This window comes from the organism of the source record quoted next, unplaced genomic scaffold (assembly GCF_019419815.1).
Source record: "Pyrus x bretschneideri cultivar Hongxiangsu unplaced genomic scaffold, Pyrus_bretschneideri_v1 Contig23, whole genome shotgun sequence".
NCBI classification, from domain to species: Eukaryota; Viridiplantae; Streptophyta; class Magnoliopsida; order Rosales; family Rosaceae; genus Pyrus; species Pyrus x bretschneideri.
In genome coordinates, this window is record NW_025999535.1 from 1,271,833 (window position 1) to 1,291,400 (window position 19,568).

The window sequence follows — 19,568 nt, forward strand, 5'->3', positions numbered from 1 at the left end:
TAACGCTTCGGGTTAGCTCAAGTGGAAAGGTATACATCAGAGCTAAGAAGAAATAACAGGTAATTATTTATGGTGTAGGTGCTTGATTGGAATCTGTAAAACAACAGTGAAGTTTCTTCACGAGGGAGATATAGGCTGTGTTTATTCTGTGAACTTGTAAGTAAGTATTGTGGCAAAAAACGGCCATGCATGATGCATGGTCCAATCTTCCTTCTGAACTTGTCTGCAACGCTTGGATTGTGAAATCATATGAAAAATGTGGATCAAGTGAGATAGATAGAGAGTCATAAAAAGGATCCCAGTTACAGTATATAGGCTGGCGGGGGTATTTGTGTCCTTTTGATTCAGCTAAATAAAAAGGAAAAATGTTAAGGACAAAGGGGCATTCCGAGAATTGAACTCGGGACCTCTCGCACCCTAAGCGAGAATCATACCACTAGACCAAATGCCCAGATGGTACTGGTCCTCAATTTTATTTGTTTTAATACCAAACCATTTGCTTTAATACCAAACCAATTACTTAAATCTGCCACTTGCACATAGTTTAGGGCACGTTGGTCAGGACGGTGCGTTTATCTTACTCGCTCAAGTTCGAATGGTTGTGTGTGATTAGGCTTTTTAGCCAAAATGGTCCATGAGATTTGCATAACTCCTCAGTTTGGTTTTTGAGATTTGAAATCAATAGAAGTGGTCCCTACCACCATCAATCATTTTGGTTATTTCTTGAAAAATCTCCATTAAATAAAGATAAAATGACAAAATCATCCTCAATTTTTGTCAAATCATTTTGGCCCGTTGTTTATTAAATCGAGGGTATTTTTGTCATTTGATCCTTAATTTTTCAAGGAATGATCAAAATTATTGATAATAGACAAACTCAATGACCACTTTTATTGATTTTAAATTTCAAGGACCAAAGTAATGAATTATGGAAATCTTCAGGACCATTTTGGCTAAAAAGTCTTGTGATTATGATTACGCGATGCATAGTTTATGGGAAATTAGTCTATCGAGTCCTTGTTTCTCCAGTACTTTGCTTCGCAGACCTCGGCTCTTCACAACTGCCGTCAAGAGGAGTTGGTCCTCCGGCCTTGGGCCCTTCCATGTGATGAAGAAAACTCTGTAACAAGCAGCTAACTCCGAGACAACTAAGGGCAAACTTCGAGCTGGAACTAATGGATTAGCATTAATAGTAATCTTTCGCCATTTTCGTTCGAAACTTTACCAGATTATGAACCCTTTGGGGGTGTAGGGTTCGGACTTTTTTGGATTTCCGTGGCGATTTGAACGGTAGTTTGTGATTAGCTCTAGTTGTTTGGTAATCCTTGTTTTGAACAGAATTTAGGCCAGGAATTGATACTTTTATCGTCGTTCTCTTATAAACGGTTAAACGTGGGAAGGAACTATACGAATAATAGTATTATTACAAGTTCAGGGAGTACATTTTCGACAAATCGCGCTTATAAATACAAGTAGTTCAAATAAGATGTGCAAGTTTAAAGAGGATACAATCATACAAGGGGTCTACAAAAATGTTAAATTGCACAACCTTTTCATAACAAAGGACAAGCTCCTGGTTTGCATCACATGATGAAAGCCCCATCTGACCAAGTTATGGCAGAAGACTTCTCCGATGAAGGTGCTGCAACATGAGTCATTTTCCGGGTTACTATTGACTGCCTGGAACGAGAAATACCGTGAAAGTCCAATGAGAAAACCAGGAATCCCAATCATCAAAATGTAATAGTCGATGAAAAAGAAAGGCTTTTCTGTTCTTTCGGTTCAGGAGTGAACTTATAAAGAAATCAAACAATTTCTTTGTGCTCTACAGTTTCAATCGATTAATCCCCCGTGTATAGGCTTCTTTTATTACTTGTGCAAGCATAGAACCACAAGCCACCGAGGGAAAAAATAACAATTTCTAAAACCAAATTCTAGACAATATGCATACACTCCAATACTCTACACCGCATTTTGTTAAAACATCGTGCATACATCATGAACTTCACATGCTTGTAATACTTAAATGTCTAACACATTGGTGAAAGATGTTTCATTTTTCCTAAGTATCGAAATAATACTTACCGATTTAACCACATTACTGACTAGAATCAGGAGGCTGAGTATTCGGATTGAAACTTTCATAGCCTCCACTTGTTGGTGCTGTTGGATTGGGTTGATACATCGGAGGTGCAGCCATAGGAGGGGGGCCATTTGAAGCATTTGGTGCTGTGCTGCCAGGAACTGCTGGTGGAGGATTCAAAGCGGGAGGAGGCCTCATGGGAGCACTTAATTGACCAGGCATGCCGGGAGCACCAGGCGGAGCCATCATCGGGATCATGTGTGGAGCAGAGCTGTAACCTACCACCACCAAGAAAAAAAAAATTATATATCATTAGTATTAGATAGTAACATTCTGTGGCCAACGGGTCTGACCAGAAAAAAAAAATAATCAATACAATATAGCAGCTAATGGATCTAGAATATAGCTGCATACCAGGGTGACACACCAGCGCTAATGTCCATAGCCATGGACAAAAGGAATGCTAATTGATAACATAGAAAAATTAAAAAAAAAAAGATCACATCATGCAGAAGACTAAAGGACAATAATTAACCAAGCAAGAAATACGCCTTCCATTTTCTCTGCCTTCTAGTAGCAGTAGTCTCATAAAAAATCGGTAGCATTATTAGCAACACAGCAAGTTGATAAGAACAGAATTCGATATACCAGACACCCAGAATGAAAAATTCCAGAACAATAATGCAAACATCGGTTTGGTCAAGCAGCGAAAAACTCTATACGTCAACATGCAAAGAAACGTTCACAAATAAATTACATAAACAGCCATACAACGGAATGCCAACAAAAAATAAAGATTTTAGAATAAACATTCCTGATTACCCGGAGCATTAAGTATAGGAGGTCTTGGCAAAACAGGTGGCCTAATCCCGGGGAGCATTTGTGGCATGCCAGGAAGACGGGGCTGAGACATTAGATGTTGATTGTAAGCGGCGCCAATTTGCCCGTAAGGCTGACCACCGTAAGCTGCAGAATTGCCAAGGTGCTCCTTGACCCTTTGGTCAATCAAACTTTGGGTTTGTTCCTGCTCAAATTGCTGATAGTACTCCCGCACGTTCGCCTGAAGTCAGACACAAAATCAGCAAAAGGGAAGGCCAAAAAGAAGCGGTAACTTACTCTAACACACAAAACCACAAAATAAGCCAATAATACCTTGTGTTTATAACCAGCATTGTGTTGCTTTCTCACCGAAGGCTGAAAAAATATGAAAAAGAAATCTTGTCAGTAACCGAGACGATCACAATTTCACTAATTTACCGTGGCAAGTTTAACCCAATATAAAATCCCAATTTTTTTTTCTTATCAATGTGATTAAACTCTTGAAATTTAGCAACAAAATTATCAAGCAAAATCGAAAGAGAACTGTTATTGGCACTCCAAAAATCTCATTATGCACTCCTCGATCCTCATAAGTGTAAGTTTCTTCCTAAATGTAGAAGTTTTGAAATGCACAGTGAGATTTTTTAAGTGTTAATAACAGTTCCTAATCGAAATCTCTAACAGAAAACAAAAACAAAAACATAATCGAAAATACGATCCGAGAACTAAAAAAATTATAACAGAGATAAGTTACCGAATCGTGGGTCAAGTAAGTATCGCAGTAATCACAGTAATACCTGAAAAATTGGAACAAGAAATCGATGAAAAATTAAAAATTTCATAAAAGTGGGATACGAATCGTAAAATATTGAATGAATGAGATAAATTGGATACCTGGGCATTGCTCTGAATCGCTGGAATTAGGGTTTGGGAATTGGGGATATACTGAAACAGAAGTAATCCAAAAACCCTAGGGGGACTGAAAGACAGAAGACGCTTCTAGCTACCCGCCAATGCTGCTGGGAGAATAATGAATTGAAGGTTCTGGACTTGGTGGGCTTTAGGCCTAACTTAATAGATTGGTGGTCTACTAATTCGAACATTTAGGCCAAAGCCCACCATATTTCATGTTCTCTCTCTTCCTAGTTTCACGTTCTTTCTCACTCTCTTTCTCTTTCCTCCAATTTTAGAAACAAAAATAAAAATTTCACACACTTAAAATCAAAGTGGGAATGAGGATTCTCTAATTACATTCGTTCATCGTATATTGTGTGGTCAGTTTTCGTCATGTATTGTTTATATTCAATTTTAAATTAAAAAATTACGATAATTTCTGACAGCACGATGTACAATCAACGGACGTATCTCCGAAATGGTCGCAAAGAGGATCCTCATTCTTGAAAATGGATCATCTCCGGATTCCTTCCACCAAGTCCACTCATCCGGGCCATTGAAATTTGATCCAACGGCTACAAACATACGGCTCATTTAAAAATTATAATAATTTTAACTTTTAAATCAAATTTCAATGATCCGTATAAGTGGACTCGATGAAAGGGATCGGAGAAGATCCCTTTCCCTCATTCTTAAAGAGGGATGTCGTTTATTGGGTTAAAGAGGAAGAATCTTGTTAATCCGACGCGTCGTTTCCACATCCTACAGCGTCTTTCCCGTTTCGACATAAGCAAACCGCAGGTCAAACCTCGAAAGTCGGAACGGACGGCAAAATCCGCTCCCGAAAACTCTGGCTTTCAGGTTCCGCTACCTCCTCTACCTTAATTTTCTGTTTGTTTCCCGAGAAAACTGAGGAAAAGAAAATCACAGAATGCATTTCTGTGTTTTGTTTTCATGAAAATGGAAGCTGAACAGCCAAAATAATATAAGGTTTTTAGTCAAAAGCTTCAATTTCCTCGGATCCCAAACATTTCTGAATCCTCGGAGTCCCCGAATAAAGATCTTTGCTTGGTTTTTTGTAATTTTTGTAATGTTTTGATTGAAATATTCAGGGAGGATGAAAGCAAAGAATGAGAAGCAGAGTTGGTCGGCGGTGTCGCCGTCCGAGGTTGCCTATCATTTCGGCACCAGTGGGCTTTCTGTTGCGGCGGCTACGGCAGTGACTCATCCTCTCGGTATTTCTGAGACCAAAATATTTACTCTTTTCACTTTTTTACAGCTTCCAAATGTAAATTTTTCACCTTTTCACCTTAATGCTGTAGAAGAATGATTTAGTATTTTGTTTGGTTTGATTCATGGATTGTTCACATTCTGTTTTGGTTGGTTCTGCATCGATTTCGTATTGTTCCGAGTTTTGTAGAGATTATGGTATTAAGATTTGGTACTTGATAAGATTTAGAAATCGAAGAAATTTTTCAGTGTGACAGCCACAGTAACCCGCCTTGTTACAATGGACGACATGGTTGATATGTTTGTATGCTATGAACATGAGTGAATTAGTACCATGTGTGACCGTCACACTCGAAAATTTCTCGGCATCAAGAGGCAGCAAAGATTTTTAATTTATCTCAACTTGTGGGATGCAGATGTTCTTAAAGTTAGGTTGCAAATGCAACTTGTTGGTCAGAAAGGTCCTCTCACTGGAATGGTATTTTCCCCACTACTTTTTGCATATCTTGATCCAATTAATCAGCGCTGAATGTGATAAAGATTTGATGTGCAGGGACGGTTATTTCTCCATACTTTTAAAAAGGAAGGACCGAGGTTTTTGTATCTGGGATTGACACCGGCATTGACAAGGTCTGTTCTTTATGGGGGTCTCCGTTTAGGCTTGTATGAACCTTCAAAGTATGCCTGCAATTGGGCTTTTGGATCCGCCAATCTTTTTGCTAAGATCGGGTCTGCAGGATTTGGCGGGGCAATTGCAACTGCGTTGACGAATCCAGTTGAGGTGTTGAAGGTAATGCCACAGTGCAGGGCCTTTTTGAACTTTTTGCTTTCTATTTCTTGAGACTTGACTTCAAGATCATTTCATTTGCTTCCTTCCATTAGGTGCGGTTACAGATGAATCCAAACTTGAGTCCAGCGGGAGAACTGTGTAGAATTGTTACCGAAGAGGGAGTGAAAGCTCTTTGGAAGGGGGTTGGCCCTGCTATGGCCAGAGCTGCTACGTTGACTGCATCACAACTAGCAACATATGATGAAACCAAGCGGGTCAAGTTCTAACCACGAAGTAATTTCCACTGTTTCTAAATCATTAATGTTTGATTGGCAATATGAAAGTGTTTGTTTTAATTTTTCTTCAAATCTGTCTGTCTTCAAATTTGGTTCCAACTTCTTTTGAATACAGATACTGATTAGGTTGACATCACTCGAAGAAGGATTCCATCTTCATCTCATGTAAGCCACTGTTGCCTATGTTCTTGTCTGTCCATGGCCTCTCCATTTCTTCAACCGAAGTAGATTAACTTGGTGTTCCATATACCTGTCATAAAAAGTGTGAAATTCTTAGTAATATCAAACATATTTATCAAAACTAAGTATATTTTGCACCTTGTGTAGCTCAAGCACAGTTGCGGGCATGGTGAGTACGCTCATAACTGCACCCGTGGACATGATAAAAACCCGTCTCATGTTACAACAGGAATCTAAAAAGGCTGGAAACTACAAAAATGGGTTCCACTGTGCGTACCAGGTATAGATTATATGTGCTTTCTTCTCTAGTGTCTTCTTTTGCTTTTACATTGATTCGTTGTATACCTTGCCCGTATTTCTTATCCGAAGTGATTTATTTGTTGTTCCAGGTTATGCTTACAGAAGGTCCCAGGGGTCTTTACAAAGGGTGAGTGCCTCTTCAATGCCGAATACTCATGCTTTTCCAGATACGCCTTCATACTTTTTCGATATTATAGTCTTTAGGTTTAATAGAATCAGTGGTGCGTTCGTTGAGTAACTACAGCGGAAACTTATAGACCGTCTGTCTGTGTGCCTACATTGCTAATAAGATGTTAAAACTTTTCAGGAGCCTTGCAACTTTTGCAAGGCTGGGTCCACAAACTACAATCACCTTCATACTCTGCGAGAAGTTGCGCGAGCTTGCCGGATTGAACGCAATCTAAGCCTTGGGATTGGCAGTCTGCAATCGCTCCCGCTTCTGGCCGTAATGAGAATTCTTTCGAAGTCACAGATAACTCACATCACACTCCCTGCAAATCCCATTTAGAGGAAGGGAATTACTTGTTTCGTGCACCGTCCTCCCACATTTTTTCGCTCGAATCTGGTTGTATCCAGTTGAACAGCGTCTACAATAACTGTTGAGCTCATATATTGGTATTGTATGACAATAAGAGAAATGGTGATTCATTTCATGGTTGTTTTCTTTTTCGGAGCAAGGAAACCTCCGCCTTGCTCTATCATCGGTACAAGTTTTTAACTAAACTCCAGATACGTACAATCACTCGCATGATTAGTTTTTCGCTCACGTCGTTTTCCCCTTTCTATCTACTGCTTAAACTAAACTCCAGATACATGTGTTTGATTAGCAGAGTCATCGATTAGAAATTTAGGTACAACTAACTTGTATGTTGACTTTAGGGAGAGTTCATGAAACAGCCCCTCATGTAGCTTCAATACATCATCCTTTGTGGTAAAAGGAGTTTGTGGGAAGGGTATAGGCTGCGGGTCGTTTTTGTCATATCCGTTATTTGAATGGATTATATCGTGTGAAATTTGTTCTTTTAATAGGTCCTTAACATAGACCTGATAATGATCTGATTTGTTAACGGATTGTTACGAATTAACGGATCATGCAAGAAAGTGTCATGCCTAATGCCTAGATATGGCAAGCAATATTTTATCAGTTCTTACGGTGACACGATAACAATCCACTTGTTAATGAATGATCGAATAATAACCCAACTCATTAACAGGTTGCCCCCAAACTTGTTTTCAGATGTACATGAGTACATTGCTACGGTGGTTTTCGTGCAAATGAATAAGACATGTGTAATTTTTTGTTCACACATATTTATTTTCTTGATATCGGACGACACGTATGAGTGTACTAAAGTTATTTTCATGATAATGACGTCAAAGTTGTATAGCTTATCAAATTATTGGAAAATAGAGGATAAAGTCTACGTGGGCTCGCTTTTAGCATATTTTGACCGGGGAGATATTCCAACGTGGAACGCAGGGATTCGGGTCCCACTAACGTGTAAGCTGGTTCTTGTTGTCGTCCAATTAATATTTTTCCTAATCATTATCCAAAGTGGATATTTTTAAATACTTTCTCTCTTTTGATCAAAAATATTTTCTTTGCTTTAAAGGAAATTACCCTTTTGGTCCGAGGAAAAAAAGAAGTAATTTAGAAATAAACTTATACGGTTGAGAGACGAAATCACTATTATCGTAACATTTTAATTCAACAATACAATGTAACGTAAAGAGTTATATATGATATAGTATTATTAAACTAGAGAAAGTTGCACTTGCTCTTATCTATTTCACAAGGAGGCTTCGATTTGTGTTTAATTCAGATCTATTCTCAGCGCATACAATAAGAGTGATCGCAAAATATACGCTAAAGAGCATCATCGGCAAGACCGACTTGCCTAGAAGAGTACCGAAGTGGGTAGTTCAGCTAAGCAAGTTCGCCATTCAATACGAGCCACGAACAATATGTCCATGGTGAACCCGTTTTATGCAAATCATTCCTTTAGACAAACTTCTTAGCCATGTTACATGTCAACTCAAGGAGTAAGTCTTTTGCAAGGAGTAATCTAGTCATGTCACCAGTTAGTGACAATTGTCTATTAAACAGTGATATCATTGTGACTAAAAGTTGGATGTATAAGAAAACTACTCCAACACAATGAGAGATTTAGTTCAATATATGTTTGTTACATGTTCAAAAAATACATGATCTGTTTAATAAATACTTATCAAATGTTATTTTCAATTACATAGAATATCTCTCGATAAATACACACAAAGAGAACATCTGAATTCACGTTCTTAACGTCTATTTCTGTAAAATTCTCTTGCAAATGAACGAATGATGTGATATGAAAATCTTTATCAAAAATATTTTAGCAAGAGTAGAAAGAAGTAAAACCAAAACCATGCATGCCTAATTTTAAGTGTGGGTCAGAATTTTGCCAGTTTTAACGTAGGGAGAGCGGTCAGCACTTAGCAGTGCAACACCTGCAACTTGCAACGTTAAGATAGTGACGTGGTAATGTAATTGTTGGACAACCTTTTGGACCAACAGGATCCTCTCTTCTGATCCTTTTGGGAGGATCATGAGGATCCGTGAATCGTGTCCATTTATAATATATCATAAAATCAGTTTTTGTCAAGTACTAGTTTATATTTAATTTTAAATAAAAATATTTAAAATAATTACTGACCATATAATGTACGATGAACAGACATGATTGACGGATATTCAGAATCTTAACAAAGAGGATCTAGATTCCTCGTTGGAGCCTTGGAGGAGAAGCAGCTATATGGCGGGACAGTCTGGCGTGCTTATCCTTCTGCCACCGTTTCCAAGCTAAACTACACTCCCACCCTTTTTCTTTTGGTCCAAACTACCCTCCCCATCCTTCATTCTTTATTTATCATCCTACCCCTTGCCTTGCTAAATTCTCACCACCCATTTTCTTTCAAAACACGGCAAAATGCCGGTACTCCTTTGCGAAAACGACCTTTCTCTCATTTAGTCAGCGACTCAATACGCAGCTAACCCAAAAATTTTATTGTTAATTTAATATTTCATAGATTTTACGCGTTGATCGTTAACATAATACTGATACTTCAAACATCAATATACTTTCTAACATGGTAACATGTGGATCACTCATAATTTTTTGAACGAAATTATAGATTAAAATCTCAATTGAAGTAGTAATTGACACATTGTGACAAAGCATATGATCCAAGTGACATGAACATACTTACAATAGATTATTTTATATGGTCGCTCGTATGTGGCATTCATGACATGGGTGGGACCACGAGATGGTTTTCTATGAAAAAAAAATGCAAAAGTCCATTTATTTCATATGTTAACCATACAGACAGTGATCTGTTCCTCAAATAATAATGTAAGTTTGAACTATGACTTATTACGATCAATTATTCATTTTAAGCAATGTCATGAGCATGTGCTTGAACACACACGATACCTTTCATGTTCTGCATATGATTCCGGAAATGTCTGGAATTGGACATAATACAAGAAAAGGTGAAACATGAAGGGGCCAAAACATAGATGGACATTGGCATGTGGAATTTATAATTTTTTTCTTTGGAATATAATTAGCATGTTAGGACCATGTTTCTGTCTTTGAAAAGGTGTCTACATGTTCTTAGGAAAAGAAATATATATACAAAATGTTATATTTTCCAATATTTCTTTAGTTCAGGGTACATGAAAAAAAACTTGTAATTGGAAAATAATTTGTATGAAACGAGTTTAGGGACACGTGAGGGACCTGTCAAATAAATGCAATATTATTTGAGTATTCTTAAATAATAACATTATCTAGCAATATCTGAGTACAGTAAAAAAATTTGGACTCTTAGTAGAAGAAAATTTTCAATACGGCAAATTGATTAGCTAGTGGTCATACACTAATACTACCATTTATTTTTCTTATTATTGTGATAAAAGTTGTTATATTTATTCTTTATGAGAAATATTTCAGAGTAGCAATCTAATTATGTGGTTGACCAACCCGTTCTCTCGAAAAGCAATTCTTGCTTCGGACAAATAATGCAAAGGGTACAAAGGTAAGTTCAATGAAACACAATAACAGCTCTGAGGTGGCAATCCCGTAAATAAACCATAAACGCGCGGGTAAATTCGAATCGCAATAAATCTAACGAAGATCCAACTTCGCCATCCTGGAGATGTCCAATTTTTCCCTCGACGACTCCACGCAAGAAAAAAAAAAAAAAGAAAAAAACAAATCCTTTTCACACAGGAAGAGAAAATCTAGAGAGAGAAAATCTTAGAGAGAGACATACACAAAACAAAGAAACCGGAGAAGTTAGAGAGAGAAAGTCGAAGACAGAGGGAGAAGGCAGGCATTAATGGCGGACGGAGGGAAGAAGGAGAGGAACTCGCACGGCGAAGACAGCGTGAAGCTGTTCGTCGGCCAAGTGCCGAAGCACATGACGGAGGCTCAGCTCCTCGCAATGTTCGAAGAGTTCGCTCTCGTCGACGAAGTCAACATCATCAAGGACAAGGCCACGCGCGCTTCCAGAGGTCTCAAATCTCTCTCTTCTCTCTCTCTCTCTCTACATTCTCTGTCTTACTTCACGATTTGGCTCTCAGTTGAAAAATGTGTGTATCTTGATTTGGTTAATGTGTGTGTTTTTCGCGATTTAGAGGATTTGTGGCGTTTCGAGTGGCTGAATTGGTAGTTGAAACCCTAATTTCGCTGCTCGGATTTGTGTGTGTGTGTGCGTGCAGGGTGCTGCTTTGTGATATGTCCGTCGAGGGAGGAGGCGGACAAAGCGGTCAATGCGTGTCATAACAAGACGACTTTGCCTGGGGTTAGTGCAATTTGCAGCTCTGTCCACTGTCCTTAAGTGTGCTTCGTTTGTTGTTTTAGTTTGTAGGCTCGCAGCTTCGAATTTCGGAGAATGTGATTCGAATCTGGGCTGGTAAAATATGATTAGATGATTTCCCAAGTCACTGGAAACTGTATTCAATTAATAGTAGGAAGAATAGCTGCGTAGTGTTTGACTATTTGTCGATCGCAGATCACGGTTATTTGAACTTTTAACAGTAACTAAACTATATCCACTGTCTCAAATTGACAATGTTGACACTTGTGACCTAATGGTTCTGCAATTAATCTCCCATAGGAAAAGTTCCTTTGTTTTTTTCCTAGTTAAATTGGAATAGGCTCCTTTTGGGATTTGCAGAGGGCTAGCAAATTCACTTTAGGTGCGAAATGGACATGTTGCCAATCCCAAGAGAGTGTGTAGGATGGAGTTGATGAAATGCGTGTTGTAACTTGCATATGGTAATGCAGATTAGCCCACGTCTACTAAAAGTAGAGAGTATCAGAGCATGACCATGCATGAGAAATTGGCTACCCCACAAAATAAAATTGGGGTTTTGGGGTTAGAATATGATACAGTTGAGGCAAGCTTAAATATGGTTATGGTATCAATTTACAAAATAGTTAAATGAAGAAGGTTGCATGTTTGTTCCAGAAGTTATGAATATCAGTGACCAGGGTTAGATGATGTAAGTAAAACATTGAATTTGGCTGACATTGCAGGCAATCTTCTTTTGGTACAGTAGATCCACTGGAATGCATGATTGGCAGATTGATTGGACAACTTTATATAAAATGTGTGCTTATGCAACTTAGCATTTTCCTGGCATAGGTCTTAGATCGATTGGGAGAGCCAATGTAGGCCTTGCTGGACCTTCAAGTGTTTACCCTGCAAGATTCTCAGCTGGGCTCTTGCCTATGCCTGCTAATGCGACTTTAAACTTGTATTACTTGATGAAAAACATAAAGTCAAATAAAACTTTGTTGGCTGTCCGCTATCCCTAGACTGGTGCTAACTTTTCACAGTTTGTGCTTTTACTTCCTCTTCGTGTGTTTTTATTCTCAGTCTGATTGGAAGCTACCCTGTTCTTTCTGTTTAATCCAGGCATCTAGTCCGTTGCAAGTGAAGTATGCTGATGGCGAGCTGGAAAGACTAGGTATGATTTAATTAGTGATTTGTCTTCTTCCTATGAAGTTTTGTTGAAACAATGCTTATTGGTATTTTTTTTTGTTCATCCCATTTGTATATTTGGTATTATGTACGGACCCTGATTAATAATCGTTGCCCTCCCCTGCAATCCAGAACACAAGCTCTTTATTGGTATGCTTCCAAAGAATGTTTCCGAAGTTGAAGTCTCTGATCTTTTCTCTAAATATGGGACAGTTAAGGACCTACAGATATTAAGAGGTTCTCAGCAAACGAGCAAAGGTAAGTCCCACCCCTCCCACATAAGGAACCACTAAATATACGGATTCTCAACTAATAAATGAATTTTCCATGTCCCCTTCTTTTGGCAGGCTGTGCATTCTTAAAGTATGAGACAAAAGACCAAGCTCTTGCTGCCCTTGAAGCCATCAACGGAAAGCATAAGATGGAGGTTTGTGTGACTATACATATTTTGGTGGCTGGAAATGTATATTGAAAGCTTTTAATATGCCTGTAGCATTGGATATCTCCATTTTCTTTCATTGGGAGAAACACATTTTTTTTGGGTAACTGATAGATGGGGTCCATAATGATGGATGATAAGTCAGCCACCAAAGACTTTGTCTAATTATCCTAGTGTATCAAGTTAATTAAAGGCTTGTATGCTTACTCATTGATGCATTTATTTGAATTTGTTCTTGACATTTGCTTATGATAATGACGACTTGGAAGTAGCATGGATCTATTGATACAAGGCTCTAACCCACTCTTATGGCTTGTTTATCAGGGTTCAAGTGTTCCTTTAGTTGTCAAATGGGCAGACACAGAAAAGGAAAGGCTAGCTCGGAGAGCTCAGAAAGCTTATTCCCAGGCTGCTAACGGGCCAAATGGTGATTCACAACATCCTTCATTATTTGGAGCCTTACCTATGGGTTATGTTCCCTCATATAATGGTTATGGTTATCAGGTCAGTGTTTTTTTTCTTCAACAATTATGTCTTTGTAAACTACGTTTTTACTTTGTTTCTTTTTTCATGGTGAGGAAACCATTAGCACTTTTGTAGTTGTTTTGACGTGTGAGTCATGACCTACCCTATATATGTTCCTGACTTTATCCATATATTGTCGTATATAGTAGTGGAGTAATGTCATTTCATTTCCTTTATAGGCTTCTGGGACTTATGGACTCATGCCATATCGCCTACCTGGACTGCAGAATCAACAAGGTTTCCAAAATATGATCCCACCCATAAACCAAGGAAATGCTTTGCATAGAATCCCGCCCCGCAATATTGCCCCTAGAAATTTTCCTATGTCTCCTACGAGTTATGTGGGCTCTGCTTATCCTGCAGTTCCAGGTCTTCGGCATCCGATGGTGTATCCTGGAGGAATAATGAGCCACCAGCCATTGAGTTCCCCTGGTTCAGTGTCACCTACAGTTGTGAATATTAACCCAGCAACATCGCCAGGCACTAGTAAAAGTTCTGGGGGTCAGGTTGAAGGTAGTTATCTACATGTATATTTATATTTTTCAAATTAAAAATAAAGTTCTTGGTGGTGTTATTTTTTCAGTTTTTCTTATCTTCTTTGATTAGGTCCACCTGGTGCTAATTTGTTTATCTATCACATACCTCAAGAATTTGGAGATCAAGAGCTTGCCAATGCTTTTCAACCATTTGGTAGGGTTTTGAGTGCCAAGGTTTTTGTCGATAAAGCAACTGGCGTCAGCAAATGTTTTGGTGAGAATATTCTCTACTTACTTTTGATTGCCATGTGAGCTATGTGAAAATCTTTACCTCTAATCGGTCTTTGTTTTCAGGATTTGTAAGCTACGATTTACCAGAGTCTGCTGAATCTGCTATCAATATGATGAATGGATGCCAATTAGGGGGAAAGAAATTAAAGGTTCAGCTTAAGAGAGACAACAAACAGAACAAACCATATTGATTTGAAGGTGAGTTACTGCAAGGACACGAGTCCTCTGGTCTTATGCAAACCGGATGTATGGGAGTCACTTCATCAACATCGTAGGGTGGATTTAGCTGATCTGCAATTATATTGGTTATTCCATCCTTTTTGTAACTTCCTCAAGGGAATGAAAGCCCTCAAACTTGTAATTCGTGGTGCATACTGTGCCAATACAATCTGTAATTTGGGTATCATGAAAGTTCATTTAGGCAGTAACTATCAATTTATTCATTCTTCCCCTCATGAACATCTGGCTGTATACTTCATCTCTGATTCTTTTGTTTCACAGTTCACAGACATTATTTCGCATTTTCATTTATTTCTAATCTCATTTGCTGTATTCTGGTGACTTAATTAAATGTAAACCTTGCTACCTCATATGCATTCTCGTTATTAGAGGTTATTTTCCAAATTATGTGGCATGTGTTGACGTAGCTAATGAACAAGCATTCTTCTATCTGAAAATGTGTGTTGTTTAGGCATGCCGGAATCACATGTTAGGTAGAGTGGTTGTCTATGCCATTTCTGAATTATCATTTGAATGTTGTGCATTTGATTTATATGTAGATGCTATTCCGTGTTCTTCTTTGCCTCTTTGGGTGTTTGTTTTCCATATTTGCTGTTTAGGAGCACTTGCTAATCATTATTTTCCATTTATGTAGAAAGTCGAATACATAAGTTTGTAGTGTACCAATTAATATATACTTGTCTCCCTATAGTTAAATATTTCATGGCCTTTACTGCTGCAATGCTTGTGATTTAAGATGTTCTTTTCCAAGTTTCATCCGGTAATATGTTTTGAAATGTTGGAGATTTCCCTGGGCTCATTTTGTTGCAGATGTAGGTACGTTGGACTGAAGTTTGAGCATGTTTATGTCTCTTCTTAGCTGCATTCAAGAGTACTAAACTGCTTAAACATCGCTGTTGTTGTAGGGTAAATGTAGACTCTGCAGCTGTGTTCTCAGTTTTTGCTCCTTTTCTATTAACTATCGAATTACCAGGTAAGATTGAGGCGTTTTTAGGGGCAGATGAAAGACTTTGTGGCACCAGTATTACAGTCCAGATTTGTCGCTGATAAAGGTATGCCATAACCTTGGACACATCATTAATTCCTTTTGAAGTTTTGATTGACTTGACTATTATTATTTTTCCAAAGAAGAACTCTTTATCTTGTGTTATGGGACATCATCTCTCTCTCTCTCTCTCTCTCGTTTACTGCTGTTGTACCCTTTCATGCCAAGTCTCTTGAATGTATTGTTCCGTGATCTACGTAGTCAGGAGTCGTGGTTTTATATAGATATAACGATTGACTTGTTGCATGCTGTGGGTTGACAAATAACTTGCAATGGATTACTTCTTCAAGTTTAAGACTTTGGAAAGGAATAATAAGAATGCAGAAACTTAGATCCACTTGGATTGAATATTGAGTAGGGTTCAGGATGAGCAAATTGGAATTAAGTTGCTTTGGGTGAAGGTATATGTCGAAGAAACTGGATTGAGATCATTTGTCAGTCTGTCGTGAATTTAATTATTTGTTGATGTTGTTAAAGTCGGCCAAAATCACGCTGGTGTGCTTTATGTTCAAATCTAACCAAGCATATAAATCAGGTAATTATGTAGTTAATCCTGACATTGGTATGCCATATGAAGTAGACGGCTGTAATTATTTCATGATCATTTTACATATCTTTTCTGCTTAAATCTAATCTAGTCTATCTATCCAACTGGGTTCTTCAGCTGTAACCAGATCTTGGTTGATGCGATCAAAGAACCGACATTAACAGTTTTGAATGCTCGTAGGCTTGTAAACCTCTTGAAGTGTCATCATGCTTGGATGTGGACCTCTGTATCTGTCCTGCTATACTCAGTAACTTTCTGCCCCCTTCTGTTGAATCCTCTACTGAAATTTTGAAATGACAATGTATGGGGGTCTATTGAATCGTGAATAGATGATTTGACGTGGATTTCTGGCTGTCGTCTGTAGTTTGATATCTGCAGCTAGCAAAGCTTCATGGTGCTTCAGCTCGATGCTCGATCCCACCAGCTTTCTATGCTTAACGATTGGTGCATCTACCGAGGCCCAACGATGAATTCTGACTATGTCGTCCCAATGTATACTTTATGTTTCATTTTGTTGTAAGTTTTATACCATATGGAACTCCAGCTGTGCATCTTCTGATACAAAATGTAGAAATTAATGCAGTGAGATCAACTGTATCTCGACATTTTTGAAAATGAATCCGTTATATTTTGTTTGTTCGAGCTTCCTTAAAATCTTTCCCGCAATCCTCAGTTGCAACAAGAATTGATCTCGGGTTTCATAATGCATAAAGAACATCACTTGCAGGGATCAAAGGTTTTGAATGCTGTTACGCAGAGAATGCAGAAAGGATACAGATAACAAATCAAATTTTCAAGTTCGAGCGATGTTTTTTCGCATGTTGGAGATTACCACTAACATTCTAATGAAATGTTTAAGGTTAGACGTCCTAATCCTAATACAAACCAAACCATAATAAGTTCAGCCCAAAGCTGAACCCTGATAGCTCACAAGCCACAAAACAACCACAAGGCAAACATTCCCTAGTTTGCTTGGTTCAACTAAATCCTCTCACAAACCATCACACACATTTACACAAAGCAAACAACGCCGTAAGCACGAAACCTAAAATCCGCGGAGAAAGCACCGGAAAATTGGAACGTTGGTCAGATTGATCCACTGGACGCCACAAACGGAGTAGGTGAAGCCGAAACATGCTCTATGAATTTGGTCTCCACCTCCATTTCATCCGTGTTTACACAGGCTGTTGAAGAGCTCTCTGCGTCTATGTCCTGTTCTTCCTCAGATATCATACATTTTCTTGAGATCTCGTCCCCTTCGCTTGAGCTAATACCCGAATTCACATCATTGCTATCAGAAAATGATGTGCTGGATTCTGCGTTGAAGCCCGAGCAACTTTGAGGACTCTGACACTCCCCATCCAGCTCACCTGTTGGTTGATCGAACATTACCAAACTACTTGTGACAGTTTTAATCTCATCCAATTGTCTCAAAAAGCATTCTTCTATCTCACTTAGTGACCGAGTTTCATCTCCATTTTCGCTTCTGCGGCTGTTGTGGGTGTTTTCATCACAATCTGATGTTGGTCCACTCAACTCAGAGCTACTTTCCATCTCTTGCTGGCTATCGAAGTCTTCATCCGTTAGATGATCAGACGAACGAGATGACATTGGCGAATAGGATCCAGTATCGGTCTCTTCACGCTCTCTTAGCGTTTTCATGATCAGGGTCTTAAGCAAATTCATAACTTGAACAGCATGCATCAAAGCCGTCAGAGGATCCGACATCTGCTAGAGAAAAAGTGTTCAAAAAGAAATTATCCACTCAATCTTAATTGTTCAAAAATGCTGGATTAACGAATTGTTTTTGGGGGCTTTTTTAGATTACCTGAGTCATGTTTGGAGAGAAAACCATGGCGATGTTTCGAGGGTTCATTTTGTTGAACTCTTCTTCTTCGACAACATCAGCCATCAGATCAACAGCCCAATTGAGCAATGCAGCCTCAGTTGGCTTCAGCTGCTTCACAAGCTCGACATAATCCTCTTCTGTTTCGCATTGAAGAACTTGTTCGGGGGACAGTCCATCTAGCACCCCGGAAGGAAGCTCTCGAAACCAGGCCTTAATCAGACCTGACAAGCAATGAACATCAACATCATCCGGCACCATGCCCCGGTTCAGTTGGCTTCTCACAATCTCCTCTTGGCTGTTCTCGGGGTTTATACGAAATATTCCTTCTGCCTGCAAAACTTCCAAAAGGACTAGTTAGCAGACTGATATGGAAACAAGAACTCAAATGAAAGAGATTCACAAATGCACACAAAAGATGGCATTGATATTGAAAGTTCGGAACGAAAACAACTTATACCTTCAATCCTCCTTGTGAGTATAATCTCTCCTGCATCAGCAAGAGAATAGTAGGAACACTATTTCCTTTCAAATCAAAAGACAACTGCATCGAGTCCACTGAGACACCGAAAACGCTTGCACTGCAAAAGTATATGAATTTACAAGTTAAATTACACATAAAAACATAGGAAAATGAACCAATTAGAGCATCTAATCTCCAATATTAACCTAAATTCAACTTCTAGGCACTTACTCAGCAACCAAACATACAGTGATAAGCAAATTTCAACCTCATAAATCCCATGTTAGGAGCTTAAAGAGATAAATAAGTTCAAATGCAGTTCACCCTCATAAATCCACACTCATCAAGCAGCTTAGTTTTAACTCTCAAAGATTTTGCAGACGTTGGCGTAGCCACATTAACTAGAGCAAATGCTTCCTTTGCATGAAGTTATATCAGTTTAAATTATACTATCGCTGGTATAAAATTAAAAAAAAAAAAAAAAAATCTCTTGGAGATTCAGAAACAGCCTAAATAACAGTAATTCAAGCATTCTAAGCAAAACCCGAAATGAATTTCATAAATCTAAGACTACCCAGGAAGCAAAAATTTGAACTTTTTACTCACCTAGCACTCGGAACTCGACCCGGAATCTCAACCTCGAACTCGACAGGAAGACCCAGAAAGCCGTTGAATCGGTCGAATGTGACATGGGTAATGTGGCGGACGTTCGAGGGCCACCCGATCTCCATTTGTTGGACGGCGGACATGAGTTCTTCACCGCCTCGCTCGACATGGCAGGCCACCATGGATTTCCTTATAGCAGCTAAGAGAACTGCTACTAGAGAGAGCTGGTTTTGATTTTTATCTTCAAGCTCTGAGCTCTTACTGCTTCCCTTTGCTGCTCCTTTTTCATTTCCACCGCCGCACCCGCCGCCCCTTGTCACCATCACAAGCCCTGTCATCCTCTGTTGGTAGTGAGGAGAGAGAGAGAGAGAGAGAGAGAGAGAGAGAGTTTAAATCTGAGCGTGGATGGAAGGGTTTAAACTTTTAATGCATTTGTTGGTTTCGCATCGAAGAAGGGGTTGCTGTTTTTGAAGTTCCAACTTC

The 19,568-nt window shown here is 38.8% G+C and overlaps 4 protein-coding genes and 1 non-coding gene across 11 annotated transcripts; 2 read left to right on the plus strand and 3 right to left on the minus strand.

Annotated features, from left to right (window-relative positions):
• Positions 1-379: 379 nt before the first annotated feature.
• Positions 380-451, minus strand: TRNAP-AGG. The gene has a single exon. It is a non-coding gene; the product is annotated as a tRNA-Pro (tRNA).
• Positions 452-1,404: 953 nt separating this feature from the next.
• Positions 1,405-4,044, minus strand: LOC125477946 (U1 small nuclear ribonucleoprotein C-like). 2 transcript variants are annotated; one of them, XM_048585483.1, is made up of 6 exons: positions 3,797-4,044; positions 3,657-3,699; positions 3,236-3,277; positions 2,906-3,143; positions 2,086-2,361; positions 1,405-1,642 (listed from the first exon to the last, which is right to left on the minus strand). In XM_048585483.1, the coding sequence occupies exons 1-5, from the start codon at positions 3,802-3,804 to the stop codon at positions 2,099-2,101; spliced, it is 594 nt and encodes a 197-aa protein (XP_048441440.1). In that variant the 5' UTR covers positions 3,805-4,044; the 3' UTR covers positions 1,405-1,642; positions 2,086-2,098. The 2 variants fall into 2 exon arrangements, with proteins under 2 accessions (XP_048441440.1, XP_048441439.1); XM_048585482.1 differs by having other exon boundaries at positions 1,405-1,680; positions 3,797-4,039.
• Positions 4,045-4,505: 461 nt separating this feature from the next.
• On the plus strand, positions 4,506-7,224 carry LOC125477925 (mitochondrial substrate carrier family protein ucpB-like). 3 transcript variants are annotated; one of them, XM_048585442.1, is made up of 9 exons: positions 4,506-4,657; positions 4,909-5,031; positions 5,443-5,504; positions 5,580-5,816; positions 5,909-6,070; positions 6,207-6,256; positions 6,419-6,551; positions 6,661-6,698; positions 6,879-7,224. In XM_048585442.1, the coding sequence occupies exons 2-9, from the start codon at positions 4,914-4,916 to the stop codon at positions 6,973-6,975; spliced, it is 897 nt and encodes a 298-aa protein (XP_048441399.1). In that variant the 5' UTR covers positions 4,506-4,657; positions 4,909-4,913; the 3' UTR covers positions 6,976-7,224. The 3 variants fall into 3 exon arrangements, with proteins under 3 accessions (XP_048441399.1, XP_048441397.1, XP_048441398.1); XM_048585440.1 differs by having other exon boundaries at positions 4,597-4,786; XM_048585441.1 differs by having other exon boundaries at positions 4,597-5,031.
• Positions 7,225-10,789: 3,565 nt separating this feature from the next.
• On the plus strand, positions 10,790-16,805 carry LOC125478023 (RNA-binding protein BRN1-like). Of its 4 annotated transcripts, XR_007258845.1 has the most exons (13): positions 10,795-11,132; positions 11,340-11,422; positions 12,542-12,593; positions 12,740-12,865; positions 12,955-13,034; positions 13,371-13,550; positions 13,751-14,084; positions 14,178-14,321; positions 14,402-14,536; positions 15,389-15,394; positions 15,484-15,630; positions 16,351-16,417; positions 16,535-16,805. XR_007258845.1 is itself a non-coding variant. In XM_048585673.1 (9 exons), the coding sequence occupies exons 1-9, from the start codon at positions 10,958-10,960 to the stop codon at positions 14,527-14,529; spliced, it is 1,260 nt and encodes a 419-aa protein (XP_048441630.1). In that variant the 5' UTR covers positions 10,790-10,957; the 3' UTR covers positions 14,530-14,890. The 4 variants fall into 4 exon arrangements, 2 of the variants coding, with proteins under 2 accessions (XP_048441630.1, XP_048441628.1); XR_007258844.1 differs by lacking the exon at positions 15,389-15,394; XM_048585673.1 differs by lacking the exons at positions 15,389-15,394; positions 15,484-15,630; positions 16,351-16,417; positions 16,535-16,805 and having other exon boundaries at positions 10,790-11,132; positions 14,220-14,321; positions 14,402-14,890.
• A 137-nt stretch (positions 16,806-16,942) lies between these two features.
• On the minus strand, positions 16,943-19,568 carry LOC125478022 (rho GTPase-activating protein 2-like). Its single transcript, XM_048585670.1, has 4 exons — positions 19,086-19,568; positions 18,477-18,597; positions 17,999-18,349; positions 16,943-17,898 (listed from the first exon to the last, which is right to left on the minus strand). The coding sequence occupies exons 1-4, from the start codon at positions 19,421-19,423 to the stop codon at positions 17,257-17,259; spliced, it is 1,452 nt and encodes a 483-aa protein (XP_048441627.1). The 5' UTR covers positions 19,424-19,568; the 3' UTR covers positions 16,943-17,256.

Coding starts and splice junctions, on each gene's coding strand:
- LOC125477946 (XM_048585483.1), bottom strand. Junction 3,278..3,656: donor CTTACTTGACCCACGATTCG/GTAACTTATCTC, acceptor ATATTTTTTCAG/CCTTCGGTGAGAAAGCAACA. Junction 2,362..2,905: donor TCCTATACTTAATGCTCCGG/GTAATCAGGAAT, acceptor TGGTGGTGGTAG/GTTACAGCTCTGCTCCACAC.
- LOC125477925 (XM_048585442.1), top strand. CDS start 4,914: ATGAAAGCAAAGAATGAGAAGCAGAGTTGGTCGGCGGTGTCGCCGTCC. Junction 5,505..5,579: donor AAGGTCCTCTCACTGGAATG/GTATTTTCCCCA, acceptor TTTGATGTGCAG/GGACGGTTATTTCTCCATAC. Junction 5,817..5,908: donor ATCCAGTTGAGGTGTTGAAG/GTAATGCCACAG, acceptor TCCTTCCATTAG/GTGCGGTTACAGATGAATCC.
- LOC125478023 (XM_048585671.1), top strand. CDS start 10,958: ATGGCGGACGGAGGGAAGAAGGAGAGGAACTCGCACGGCGAAGACAGC. Junction 13,035..13,370: donor ACGGAAAGCATAAGATGGAG/GTTTGTGTGACT, acceptor CTTGTTTATCAG/GGTTCAAGTGTTCCTTTAGT. Junction 14,085..14,177: donor TTCTGGGGGTCAGGTTGAAG/GTAGTTATCTAC, acceptor TTCTTTGATTAG/GTCCACCTGGTGCTAATTTG.
- LOC125478022 (XM_048585670.1), bottom strand. CDS start 19,423: ATGACAGGGCTTGTGATGGTGACAAGGGGCGGCGGGTGCGGCGGTGGA. Junction 18,598..19,085: donor GGTCGAGTTCCGAGTGCTAG/GTGAGTAAAAAG, acceptor ATACTTTTGCAG/TGCAAGCGTTTTCGGTGTCT. Junction 18,350..18,476: donor ACTCACAAGGAGGATTGAAG/GTATAAGTTGTT, acceptor GAAGTTTTGCAG/GCAGAAGGAATATTTCGTAT.